This window comes from Antennarius striatus, chromosome 21, assembly GCF_040054535.1.
Source record: "Antennarius striatus isolate MH-2024 chromosome 21, ASM4005453v1, whole genome shotgun sequence".
Classification (NCBI taxonomy): Eukaryota; Metazoa; Chordata; class Actinopteri; order Lophiiformes; family Antennariidae; genus Antennarius; species Antennarius striatus.
The window spans coordinates 18,105,001-18,117,442 of NC_090796.1; the positions used below are offsets into that span (position 1 = coordinate 18,105,001).

Genomic DNA, 12,442 nt, shown 5'->3' on the forward strand with positions numbered 1-12,442 from the left:
ACATAGAACTGGAACATAGAACTACAACATAAAACTACAACATAGAACTAGAACACAGAACTAGAACATAGAACTAGAACATAGAACATAGAACTGGAACATAGAACTAGATCACAAAACTAGAACGTAGAACTACAACATAGAACTACAACACAGAAGTAGAACACAGAAGTAGAACACAGAACTAGAACATAGAACTAGAACACAGAACTAGAACACAGAACTAGAACTAAAACATAGAACTAGAACAAAGAAGTAGAACATAGAAGTTGAACATAGAACTAGAACACAGAACTAGAACACAGAACTAGAACACAGAACTAGAACATAGAACTGGAACATAGAACTAGATCACAAAACTAGAACGTAGAACTACAACATAGAACTACAACACAGAAGTAGAACACAGAACTAGAACACAGAACTGGAACATAGAACTAGAACACAGAACTAGAACACAGAACTAGAACTAAAACACAGAACTAGAACAAAGAAGTATAACATAGAAGTAGAACACAGAACTAGATCACAGAACTAGAACACAGAACTAGAACACAGAACTAGAACACAGAACTAGAACACAGAAGTAGACCACAAAACTAGACCACAAAACTAGAACATAGAACTGGAACATAGAACTGGAATATAGAACTAGATCACAAAACTAGAACATAGAAATACAACATATAACTAGAACATAGAACTAGAACACAGTACTAGAACATAAACCTAGATCACAAAACTAGAACACAGAACTAGAACATAGAACTAAAACATAGAACTACAACATAGAACTAGAACACAGAACTAGAACACAGAACTAGAACATAAACCTAGATCACAAAACTAGAACATAGAACTACAACATAGAACTAGAACATAGAACTGGAACGTAGAACTAGAACATAGAACTAGAACATGAGCTCCAGCCTCCTCAAGACTTCATGATTCTGATTCAGTGTTGTGAGACATGTTCGTGTCCGTGTTGGTGTCCCTGTTGGTGTCCATGTTGGTGTCCGTGTTGGTGTCCCTGTTGGTGTCCCTGTTCGTGTCCATGTTGGTGTCCCTGTTGGTCCCTATTGTTGTCCCTGTTGGTGTCCGTGTTGGTGTCCCTATTGGTGTCCCTGTTGGTCTTCCTATTGGTGTCCCTGTTGGTGTCCGTGTTGGTGTCCATGTTGGTGTCCGTGTTGGTGTCCCTATTGGTGTTCCTGTTGGTGTCCCTATTGGTGTCCGTGTTGGTGTCCCTGTTGGTGTCCCTATTGTTGTCCCTATTGGTGTCCCTGTTGGTGTCCCTGTTGATGTCCCTGTTCGTGTCCATGTTGGTGTCCCTGTTGGTCCCTATTGTTGTCCCTGTTGGTGTCCGTGTTGGTGTCCCTATTGGTGTCCCTGTTGGTCTTCCTATTGGTGTCCCTGTTGGTGTCCGTGTTGGTGTCCATGTTGGTGTCCGTGTTGGTGTCCCTATTGGTGTCCCTGTTGGTGTCCCTATTGGTGTCCATGTTGGTGTCCCTGTTGGTGTCCCTGTTCGTGTCCATGTTGGTGTCCCTATTGGTGTCCCTGTTGGTGTCCATGTTGGTGTCCCCATTGGTGTCACTGTTTGTGTCCATGTTGGTGTCCCTATTGGTGTCCGTGTTGGTGTCCCTGTTGGTGTCCCTATTGGTGTCCCTGTTGGTGTCTGTGTTGGTGTCCCTATTGGTGTCCCTGTTGGTGTCCATGTTGGTGTCCCTATTGGTGTCCCTGTTGGTGTCTGTGTTGGTGTCCCTGTTGGTGTCCATGTTGGTGTCTGTGTTGGTGTCCCTATTGGTGTCCCTGTTGGTGTCCCTATTGGTGTCCCTGTTGATGACCATGTTGGTGTCCCTATTGGTGTCCCTGTTGGTGTCCCTATTGGTGTCCCTGTTGGTGTCCATGTTGGTGTCCCTCTTGGTGTCCCTGTTGATGTCCCTGTTCGTGTCCATGTTGGTGTCCCTATTGGTGTCCGTGTTGGTGTCCCTGTTGGTGTCTCTATTGGTGTCCCTGTTGGTGTCCCTGTTGGTGTCCGTGTTGGTGTCCCTGTTGGTGTCCCTGTTGGTGTCCCTATTGGTGTCCCTGTTGGTGTCCGTGTTGGTATCCCTATTGGTGTCCCTGTTGATGTCCCTGTTCGTGTCCATGTTGGTGTCCATGTTGGTGTCCCTATTGGTGTCCCTGTTGGTGTCTGTGTTGGTGTCCCTATTGGTGTCCCTGTTGGTGTCTGTGTTGGTGTCCCTATTGGTGTCCCTGTTGGTGTCCCTGTTGGTGTCCATGTTGGTGTCTGTGTTGGTGTCCCTATTGGTGTCCCTGTTGGTGTCCCTATTGGTGTCCCTGTTGGTGTCTGTGTTGGTGTCCCTATTGGTGTCCCTGTTGGTGTCCCTATTGGTGTCCCTGTTGATGTCCATGTTGGTGTCCCTATTGGTGTCCCTGTTGGTGTCCATGTTGGTGTCCCTATTGGTGTCCCTATTGGTGTCCGTGTTGGTGTCCCTGTTGGTGTCCCTATTGGAGTCCCTGTTGATGTCCATGTTGGTGTCCCTATTGGTGTCCCTGTTGGTGTCCATGTTGGTGTCCCTGTTGGTGTCCCTGTTGGTGTCCGTGTTGGTGTCCCTGTTGGTGTCCCTGTTGGTGTCCGTGTTGGTGTCCCTATTGGTGTCCCTGTTGGTCTTCCTATTGGTGTCCCTGTTGGTGTCCGTGTTGGTGTCCATGTTGGTGTCCGTGTTGGTGTCCCTAGTGGTGTCCCTGTTGGTCTTCCTATTGGTGTCCCTGTTGGTGTCCGTGTTGGTGTCCATGTTGGTGTCCGTGTTGGTGTCCCTATTGGTGTCCCTGTTGGTGTCCCTATTGGTGTCCCTGTTGGTGTCCCTGTTGGTGTCCATGTTGGTGTCCCCATTGGTGTCACTGTTGGTGTCCGTGTTGGTGTCCGTGTTGGTGTCCCTATTGGTGTCCCTGTTGGTGTCCTTGTTGGTGTCCCTATTGGTGTCCCTGTTGGTGTCCGTGTTGGTGTCCCTATTGGTGTCCGTGTTGGTGTCCCTGTTGGTGTCCCTATTGGTGTCCCTGTTGGTGTCCATGTTGGTGTCCCTGTTGGTGTCCCTGTTGGTGTCCGTGTTGGTGTCCCTATTGGTGTCCCTGTTGGTGTCCCTGTTGGTGTCCGTGTTGGTGTCCCTATTGGTGTCCCTGTTGGTCTTCCTATTGGTGTCCCTGTTGGTGTCCGTGTTGGTGTCCATGTTGGTGTCCGTGTTGGTGTCCCTATTGGTGTCCCTGTTGGTCTTCCTATTGGTGTCCCTGTTGGTGTCCGTGTTGGTGTCCATGTTGGTGTCCGTGTTGGTGTCCCTATTGGTGTCCCTGTTGGTGTCCCTATTGGTGTCCCTGTTGGTGTCCCTGTTGGTGTCCATGTTGGTGTCCCCATTGGTGTCACTGTTGGTGTCCGTGTTGGTGTCCGTGTTGGTGTCCCTATTGGTGTCCCTGTTGGTGTCCTTGTTGGTGTCCCTATTGGTGTCCCTGTTGGTGTCCGTGTTGGTGTCCCTATTGGTGTCCCTGTTGGTCTTCCTATTGGTGTCCCTGTTGGTGTCCGTGTTGGTGTCCATGTTGGTGTCCGTGTTGGTGTCCCTATTGGTGTTCCTGTTGGTGTCCCTATTGGTGTCCGTGTTGGTGTCCCTGTTGGTGTCCCTATTGTTGTCCCTATTGGTGTCCCTGTTGGTGTCCCTGTTGATGTCCCTGTTCGTGTCCATGTTGGTGTCCCTGTTGGTCCCTATTGTTGTCCCTGTTGGTGTCCGTGTTGGTGTCCCTATTGGTGTCCCTGTTGGTCTTCCTATTGGTGTCCCTGTTGGTGTCCGTGTTGGTGTCCATGTTGGTGTCCGTGTTGGTGTCCCTATTGGTGTCCCTGTTGGTGTCCCTATTGGTGTCCATGTTGGTGTCCCTGTTGGTGTCCCTGTTCGTGTCCATGTTGGTGTCCCTATTGGTGTCCCTGTTGGTGTCCATGTTGGTGTCCCCATTGGTGTCACTGTTTGTGTCCATGTTGGTGTCCCTATTGGTGTCCGTGTTGGTGTCCCTGTTGGTGTCCCTATTGGTGTCCCTGTTGGTGTCTGTGTTGGTGTCCCTATTGGTGTCCCTGTTGGTGTCCATGTTGGTGTCCCTATTGGTGTCCCTGTTGGTGTCTGTGTTGGTGTCCCTGTTGGTGTCCATGTTGGTGTCTGTGTTGGTGTCCCTATTGGTGTCCCTGTTGGTGTCCCTATTGGTGTCCCTGTTGATGACCATGTTGGTGTCCCTATTGGTGTCCCTGTTGGTGTCCCTATTGGTGTCCCTGTTGGTGTCCATGTTGGTGTCCCTCTTGGTGTCCCTGTTGATGTCCCTGTTCGTGTCCATGTTGGTGTCCCTATTGGTGTCCGTGTTGGTGTCCCTGTTGGTGTCTCTATTGGTGTCCCTGTTGGTGTCCCTGTTGGTGTCCGTGTTGGTGTCCCTGTTGGTGTCCCTGTTGGTGTCCCTATTGGTGTCCCTGTTGGTGTCCGTGTTGGTATCCCTATTGGTGTCCCTGTTGATGTCCCTGTTCGTGTCCATGTTGGTGTCCATGTTGGTGTCCCTATTGGTGTCCCTGTTGGTGTCTGTGTTGGTGTCCCTATTGGTGTCCCTGTTGGTGTCTGTGTTGGTGTCCCTATTGGTGTCCCTGTTGGTGTCCCTGTTGGTGTCCATGTTGGTGTCTGTGTTGGTGTCCCTATTGGTGTCCCTGTTGGTGTCCCTATTGGTGTCCCTGTTGGTGTCTGTGTTGGTGTCCCTATTGGTGTCCCTGTTGGTGTCCCTATTGGTGTCCCTGTTGATGTCCATGTTGGTGTCCCTATTGGTGTCCCTGTTGGTGTCCATGTTGGTGTCCCTATTGGTGTCCCTATTGGTGTCCGTGTTGGTGTCCCTGTTGGTGTCCCTGTTGGTGTCCCTATTGGTGTCCGTGTTGGTGTCCCTATTGGTGTCCCTGTTGGTGTCCATGTTGGTGTCCCTGTTGGTGTCCCTGTTGGTGTCCGTGTTGGTGTCCCTGTTGGTGTCCCTGTTGGTGTCCGTGTTGGTGTCCCTATTGGTGTCCCTGTTGGTCTTCCTATTGGTGTCCCTGTTGGTGTCCGTGTTGGTGTCCATGTTGGTGTCCGTGTTGGTGTCCCTAGTGGTGTCCCTGTTGGTCTTCCTATTGGTGTCCCTGTTGGTGTCCGTGTTGGTGTCCATGTTGGTGTCCGTGTTGGTGTCCCTATTGGTGTCCCTGTTGGTGTCCCTATTGGTGTCCCTGTTGGTGTCCCTGTTGGTGTCCATGTTGGTGTCCCCATTGGTGTCACTGTTGGTGTCCGTGTTGGTGTCCGTGTTGGTGTCCCTATTGGTGTCCCTGTTGGTGTCCTTGTTGGTGTCCCTATTGGTGTCCCTGTTGGTGTCCGTGTTGGTGTCCCTATTGGTGTCCGTGTTGGTGTCCCTGTTGGTGTCCCTATTGGTGTCCCTGTTGGTGTCCATGTTGGTGTCCCTGTTGGTGTCCCTGTTGGTGTCCGTGTTGGTGTCCCTATTGGTGTCCCTGTTGGTGTCCCTGTTGGTGTCCGTGTTGGTGTCCCTATTGGTGTCCCTGTTGGTCTTCCTATTGGTGTCCCTGTTGGTGTCCGTGTTGGTGTCCATGTTGGTGTCCGTGTTGGTGTCCCTATTGGTGTCCCTGTTGGTCTTCCTATTGGTGTCCCTGTTGGTGTCCGTGTTGGTGTCCATGTTGGTGTCCGTGTTGGTGTCCCTATTGGTGTCCCTGTTGGTGTCCCTATTGGTGTCCCTGTTGGTGTCCCTGTTGGTGTCCATGTTGGTGTCCCCATTGGTGTCACTGTTGGTGTCCGTGTTGGTGTCCGTGTTGGTGTCCCTATTGGTGTCCCTGTTGGTGTCCTTGTTGGTGTCCCTATTGGTGTCCCTGTTGGTGTCCGTGTTGGTGTCCCTATTGGTGTCCGTGTTGGTGTCCCTGTTGGTGTCCCTATTGGTGTCCCTGTTGGTGTCTGTGTTGGTGTCCCTATTGGTGTCCCTGTTGGTGTCCATGTTGGTGTCCCTATTGGTGTCCCTGTTGGTGTCTGTGTTGGTGTCCCTATTGGTGTCCCTGTTGGTGTCCCTATTGGTGTCCCTGTTGATGTCCGTGTTGGTGTCCCTATTGGTGTCCCTGTTGGTGTCCATGTTGGTGTCCCTATTGGTGTCCCTATTGGTGTCCGTGTTGGTGTCCCTGTTGGTGTCCCTGTTGGTGTCCGTGTTGGTGTCCCTATTGGTGTCCCTGTTGGTGTCCCTGTTGGTGTCCGTGTCCCTATTGGTGTCCCTGTTGGTGTTCCTATTGGTGTCCCTGTTGGTGTCCGTGTTGGTGTCCATGTTGGTGTCCGTGTTGGTGTCCCTATTGGTGTCCCTGTTGGTGTCCCTATTGGTGTCCATGTTGGTGTCCCTGTTCGTGTCCCTGTTCAAGTCCATGTTGGTGTCCCTATTGGTGTCCCTATTGGTGTCCGTGTTGGTGTCCCTGTTGGTGTCCCTATTGGTGTCCGTGTTGGTGTCCCTATTGGTGTCCCTGTTCGTGTCCCTGTTGGTGTCCCTGTTGGTGTCCGTGTTGGTGTCCCTATTGGTGTCCCTGTTGGTGTCCATGTTTGTGTCGCTGTTGGTGTCCCTGTTGGTGTCCGTGTTTGTGTCGCTGTTGGTGTCCCTGTTGATGTCCATGTTGGTGTCCCTATTGGTGTCCCTGTTGATGTCCATGTTGGTGTCCCTATTGGTGTCCCTGTTGGTGTCTGTGTTGGTGTCCCTATTGGTGTCCCTGTTGATGTCCATGTTGGTGTCCCTATTGGTGTCCCTATTGGTGTCCGTGTTGGTGTCCCTGTTGGTGTCCGTGTTGGTGTCCCTATTGGTGTCCCTGTTGGTGTCCCTGTTGGTGTCCGTGTTGGTGTCCCTATTGGTGTCCCTGTTGGTGTCCCTGTTGGTGTTCCTATTGGTGTCCCTGTTGGTGTCCGTGTTGGTGTCCCTATTGGTGTCCCTGTTGGTGTCCCTGTTGGTGTCCCTGTTGGTGTCCGTGTTGGTGTCCCTATTGGTGTCCCTGTTGGTGTCCCTGTTGGTGTTCCTATTGGTGTCCCTGTTGGTGTCCGTGTTGGTGTCCATGTTGGTGTCCGTGTTGGTGTCCCTATTGGTGTCCCTGTTGGTGTCCCTATTGGTGTCCATGTTGGTGTCCCTGTTGGTGTCCCTATTCGTGTCCATGTTGGTGTCCCTATTGGTGTCCCAGTTTGTGTCCCTGTTGGTGTCCCTGTTGGTGTCCCTATTGGTGTCCGTGTTGGTGTCCCTATTGGTGTCCCTGTTGGTGTCCATGTTGGTGTCCCTATTGGTGTCCCTATTGGTGTCCGTGCTGGTGTCCCTGTTGGTGTCCCTGTTGGTGTCCGTGTTGGTGTCCCTATTGGTGTCCCTGTTGATGTCCGTGTTGGTGTCCCTATTGGTGTCCCTGTTGGTGTCCGTGTTGGTGTCCCTATTGGTGTCCCTGTTGGTGTCCGTGCTGGTGTCCCTGTTGGTGTCCCTGTTGGTGTCCGTGTTGGTGTCCGTGTTGGTGTCCCTATTGGTGTCCCTGTTGGTGTCCTTGTTGGTGTCCCTATTGGTGTCCCTGTTGGTGTCCGTGTTGGTGTCCCTATTGGTGTCCCTGTTGGTGTCCTTGTTGGTGTCCGTGTTGGTGTCCCTATTGGTGTCCCTGTTGGTGTCCTTGTTGGGGTCCGTGTTGCGGCCCCCTCAGGGCTCTGGTAGGACGTACTCCAGAGGAAGGTTACCCTCACGGCGGCATCCATAACAGCCAAGCAGGAGGTCGACTGCCGTGGAGACGGTGAATTGGACTTCCTGCTCATTCTGCCCCCTCAGAGGATTCACCTCCACCAGGTCCACCGCTGACAGGAGACCTGCACAGGTGTGAAACAGCATCTGTTCAGAGGTCACTAAGAAACAAGTTAGCATCTCATATGTTAATTTTTAGCCTCAGGAAAACCCAGGAGGAACGTCTGACACCCAACTGAAAAATGAAAAAATATTCTTTCTGAAGCCGATTCGTCTCTGGACGAAAGTGGTTCCAGAAAACCACTTGGAAATAACCAGCATCACAAAACCAGTTCTAGAAAACCAGTTCAATAAAACTTGTTCCTGTAAACTAGTCCCGGAAAACCAGTTCCTGAAAACCAGTTCCAGTGTGAACACTGGAGACCTTCCTGACAGGGAGCAGGAAGTGAAGACGCCCACTCGGGCGTCGGAGTTGCTGCACGACGCAGGTGAGTGTCGTCACGTGGGACACGCCCTGACACGCCTCCAGCGCTACACACTAAGCTAACGCAGCTAGCTGCAGACGTGCCGGCCTACCTGTCTCACACAGACACTCGGTGATGTAGAGCCCCTCCTTGTAGGTCAGCCCTCCAGCGGCAGGTGTTCCTTTTACCCAGGTAACGGCAAAAGGAACACCTGAGCTACGAGCTACGACACCTGAGCTACGACATCGAGCTACGACATCGACGCCATCGAACCGTCGATGGCGTCGATGTCGTAGCTCAGGTGGATGGGTTTCCTCCCCGTTGGGTGAACACACACATCTGACGTGAGACTGAGACAAGACGCTGGGGTGGGAGGCGGCCACGAGGGGGCGGAGCTCACCTGGCCAAAAGGTAGTCACATGTCTCCTCCATCACTCTGGCAATGCCCAGCTGATCCACCTGAGGCATGGCGGACACCTTCACCCCGTGGAGCTTCAGGATGTGGCTATGGACCAGCAAATTTGAGCGCAGGTTGTCACGGTAACGGTACGATTGGCTGTGCCCGGCGGAACCTACCGCTCCTGCGGGTCCATGTAGACCAGGTCCCTGGCCCCCACACAGGGCTGCAGCCAGGAGAAGCCGGGCAGGTTGGGGATCTGTGGGGACGGACAGGTCAGAGTCACAGGTCAGGCCCCGCCCACGGGACACGCCCCCCCAGCTGCCACACCTTGGCCTGCAGCTCCTGGATCAGGTAGGAGGCGGCCTGTCCGTGGAGGTTCCCCGTGGGCGTGGACAGAGGCGTGTTGATGTCAGCGTGAGCGTCCACCCACACCACGCTCAGCCCCCCCACGTGTCCGTGGATGGAGCCAATCGCCAGGCTGGGGGTCACATGACCAGACAGAACAGGAAACAGCAGAACAGACAGCGATCAAAGGGAACCACAAACTGGTCTGAACCGGAGGCCCGCCCATCCGGGGGCCACACCTGACCCCAACGGGAAGTAGCCTCCAGTTAGAGGGAGGCTAGTATTACTATAGTATTACTATTACTAGTCTTACAATTACTAGTATCACTATTACTAGTCTTACAATTATTAGTATCACTATTACTAGTATTACTATTATTAGTATCACTATTACTAGTATTACGACTACTAGTATTACTATTACTAGTATTACTATTACTAGTATCACTATTACTAGTATTACTAACAGACATAGAATTAATAGTAATGTGTGTGTGTGTGTGTGTGTGTGTGTGTGTGTGTGTGTGTGTGTGTGTGTGTGTGTGTGTGTGTGTGTGTGTGACCTGTCGTCTCCTCCCAGCATCACGGGGGTGTTTCCTTCCGTTTTCACTTTCTGCACCGCCTCCGACAAGCTCTGGTTGGCTCCACCCACCGCCTGGACGTGTTTGACCACGCCCACCTGCCCATCGTCCACGACTTCCTCAAATGTCAAGTTCCCATAATCCTTCACTGCACAGCCTGCAGTAAAAACAGCCTCAGTTCAACGGGGATGAAGAGCAGTCTTGATTCATCCATTAAGACCACCGACAGTAAAACCACCGACAGACCACCGACACATACCACTGACACTGACCACAGACATCGACCACCGACACAGACCACCGACACAGACCACCGACACTGAGACCACCGACACAGACCACCGACACATACCACTGACACTGACCACCGACACAGACCACCGACACAGACCACTGACACTGACCACCGACACTGAGACCACCGACACAGACCACCGACACTGAGACCACCGACACAGACCACCGACACTGAGACCACCGACACAGACCACTGACACTGACCACAGACACAGACCACCAACGCAGACCACCGACACAGACCACCGACACTGAGACCACCGACACAGACCACTGACACTGACCACCGACACTGACCACCGACACAGACCACCGACACTGAGACCACCGACACTGAGACCACCGACACAGACCACTGACACTGACCACCGACACAGACCACCGACACATACCACTGACACTGACCACAGACACAGACCACCGACACAGACCACCGACACAGACCACCGACACAGACCACCGACACAGACCACCGACACAGACCACCGACACTGAGACCACCGACACAGACCACCGACACTGACCACAGACACAGACCACCGACACAGACCACCGACACAGACCACCGACACAGACCACCGACACTGAGACCACCGACACAGACCACTGACACTGACCACAGACATCGACCACCGACACAGACCACCGACACAGACCACCGACACTGAGACCACCGACACAGACCACCGACACATACCACTGACACTGACCACCGACACAGACCACCGACACAGACCACCGACACTGAGACCACCGACACAGACCACCGACACATACCACCGACACTGACCACAGACACAGACCACCGACACAGACCACCGACACAGACCACCGACACAGACCACCGACACAGACCACCGACACTGAGACCACCGACACAGACCACTGACACTGACCACAGACACAGACCACCGACACAGACCACCGACACAGACCACCGACACAGACCACCGACACTGAGACCACCGACACAGACCACTGACACTGACCACCGACACTGACCACCGACACAGACCACCGACACTGAGACCACCGACACTGAGACCACCGACACAGACCACTGACACTGACCACCGACACAGACCACCGACACTGAGACCACCGACACAGACCACCGACACTGAGACCACCAACACAGACCACCGACACAGACCACTGACACTGACCACCGACACAGACCACCGACACAGACCACCGACACTGAGACCACCGACACAGACCACCGACACTGAGACCACCGACACAGACCACCGACACATACCACTGACACTGACCACAGACACAGACCACCGACACAGACCACCGACACAGACCACCGACACAGACCACCGACACAGACCACCGACACAGACCACCGACACTGAGACCACCGACACAGACCACCGACACTGACCACAGACACAGACCACCGACACAGACCACCGACACAGACCACCGACACAGACCACCGACACTGAGACCACCGACACAGACCACTGACACTGACCACAGACATCGACCACCGACACAGACCACCGACACAGACCACCGACACTGAGACCACCGACACAGACCACCGACACATACCACTGACACTGACCACCGACACAGACCACCGACACAGACCACCGACACTGAGACCACCGACACAGACCACCGACACATACCACCGACACTGACCACAGACACAGACCACCGACACAGACCACCGACACAGACCACCGACACAGACCACCGACACAGACCACCGACACAGACCACCGACACTGAGACCACCGAGAGAGACCACACTCACTTATATACACACACACACTCACTTATATACACACACACACACACACTCACTTATATACACACACACACACACTCACTTATATACACACACACACACACTCACTTATATACACACACACACACACACTCACTTATATACACACACACACACACACTCACTTATATACACACACACACACACTCACTTATATACACACACACTCACTTATATACACACACACACACTCACTTATATACACACACACACTCACTTATATACACACACACACACACACTCACTTATATACACACACACACACACTCACTTATATACACACACACACACACTCACTTATATACACACACACACACACACTCACTTATATACACACACACACACACACTCACTTATATACACACACACACACACTCACTTATATACACACACACTCACTTATATACACACACACACACTCACTTATATACACACACACACACTCACTTATATACACACACACACACACTCACTTATATACACACACACACACACTCACTTATATACACACACACACACACACTCACTTATATACACACACACACACACACTCACTTATATACACACACACACACACACTCACTTATATACACACACACACACACACTCACTTATATACACACACACACACACACACACTCACTTATATACACACACACACACACTCACTTATATACACACACACACACACTCACTTATATACACACACACACACACTCACTTATATACACACACACACACACTCACTTATATACACACACACACACACTCACTTATATAC

At 52.2% G+C, this 12,442-nt stretch overlaps 1 protein-coding gene across 1 annotated transcript; it reads right to left on the reverse strand.

The window, feature by feature from the left end:
• Window positions 1-7,622: 7,622 nt before the first annotated feature.
• LOC137588887 (arginase-1-like) lies at window positions 7,623-11,349 on the reverse strand. The gene is made up of 15 exons (XM_068306207.1): window positions 11,341-11,349; window positions 11,028-11,123; window positions 10,864-10,974; window positions 10,665-10,745; window positions 10,425-10,559; window positions 10,159-10,254; window positions 10,012-10,053; window positions 9,830-9,917; window positions 9,540-9,738; window positions 8,959-9,109; window positions 8,808-8,887; window positions 8,632-8,736; window positions 8,505-8,545; window positions 8,344-8,442; window positions 7,623-7,892 (listed from the first exon to the last, which is right to left on the reverse strand). Exons 1-15 carry the CDS (start codon window positions 11,347-11,349, stop codon window positions 7,729-7,731), a joined length of 1,497 nt encoding a protein of 498 aa, XP_068162308.1. The 3' UTR covers window positions 7,623-7,728.
• Between the last annotated feature and the right edge of the window lie 1,093 nt (window positions 11,350-12,442).

Bases quoted from the DNA above. Each gene is read 5' to 3' on its own strand.
- LOC137588887 (XM_068306207.1), bottom strand. The intron at 10,560-10,664 runs GTCGGTGGTCTG...GTCGGTGGTCAG, and splicing joins GGTCTGTGTCGGTGGTCTGT to TGTCAGTGGTATGTGTCGGT. The intron at 8,443-8,504 runs GTTCGATGGCGT...CTCGTAGCTCAG, and splicing joins CGACATCGACGCCATCGACG to GTGTTCCTTTTGCCGTTACC.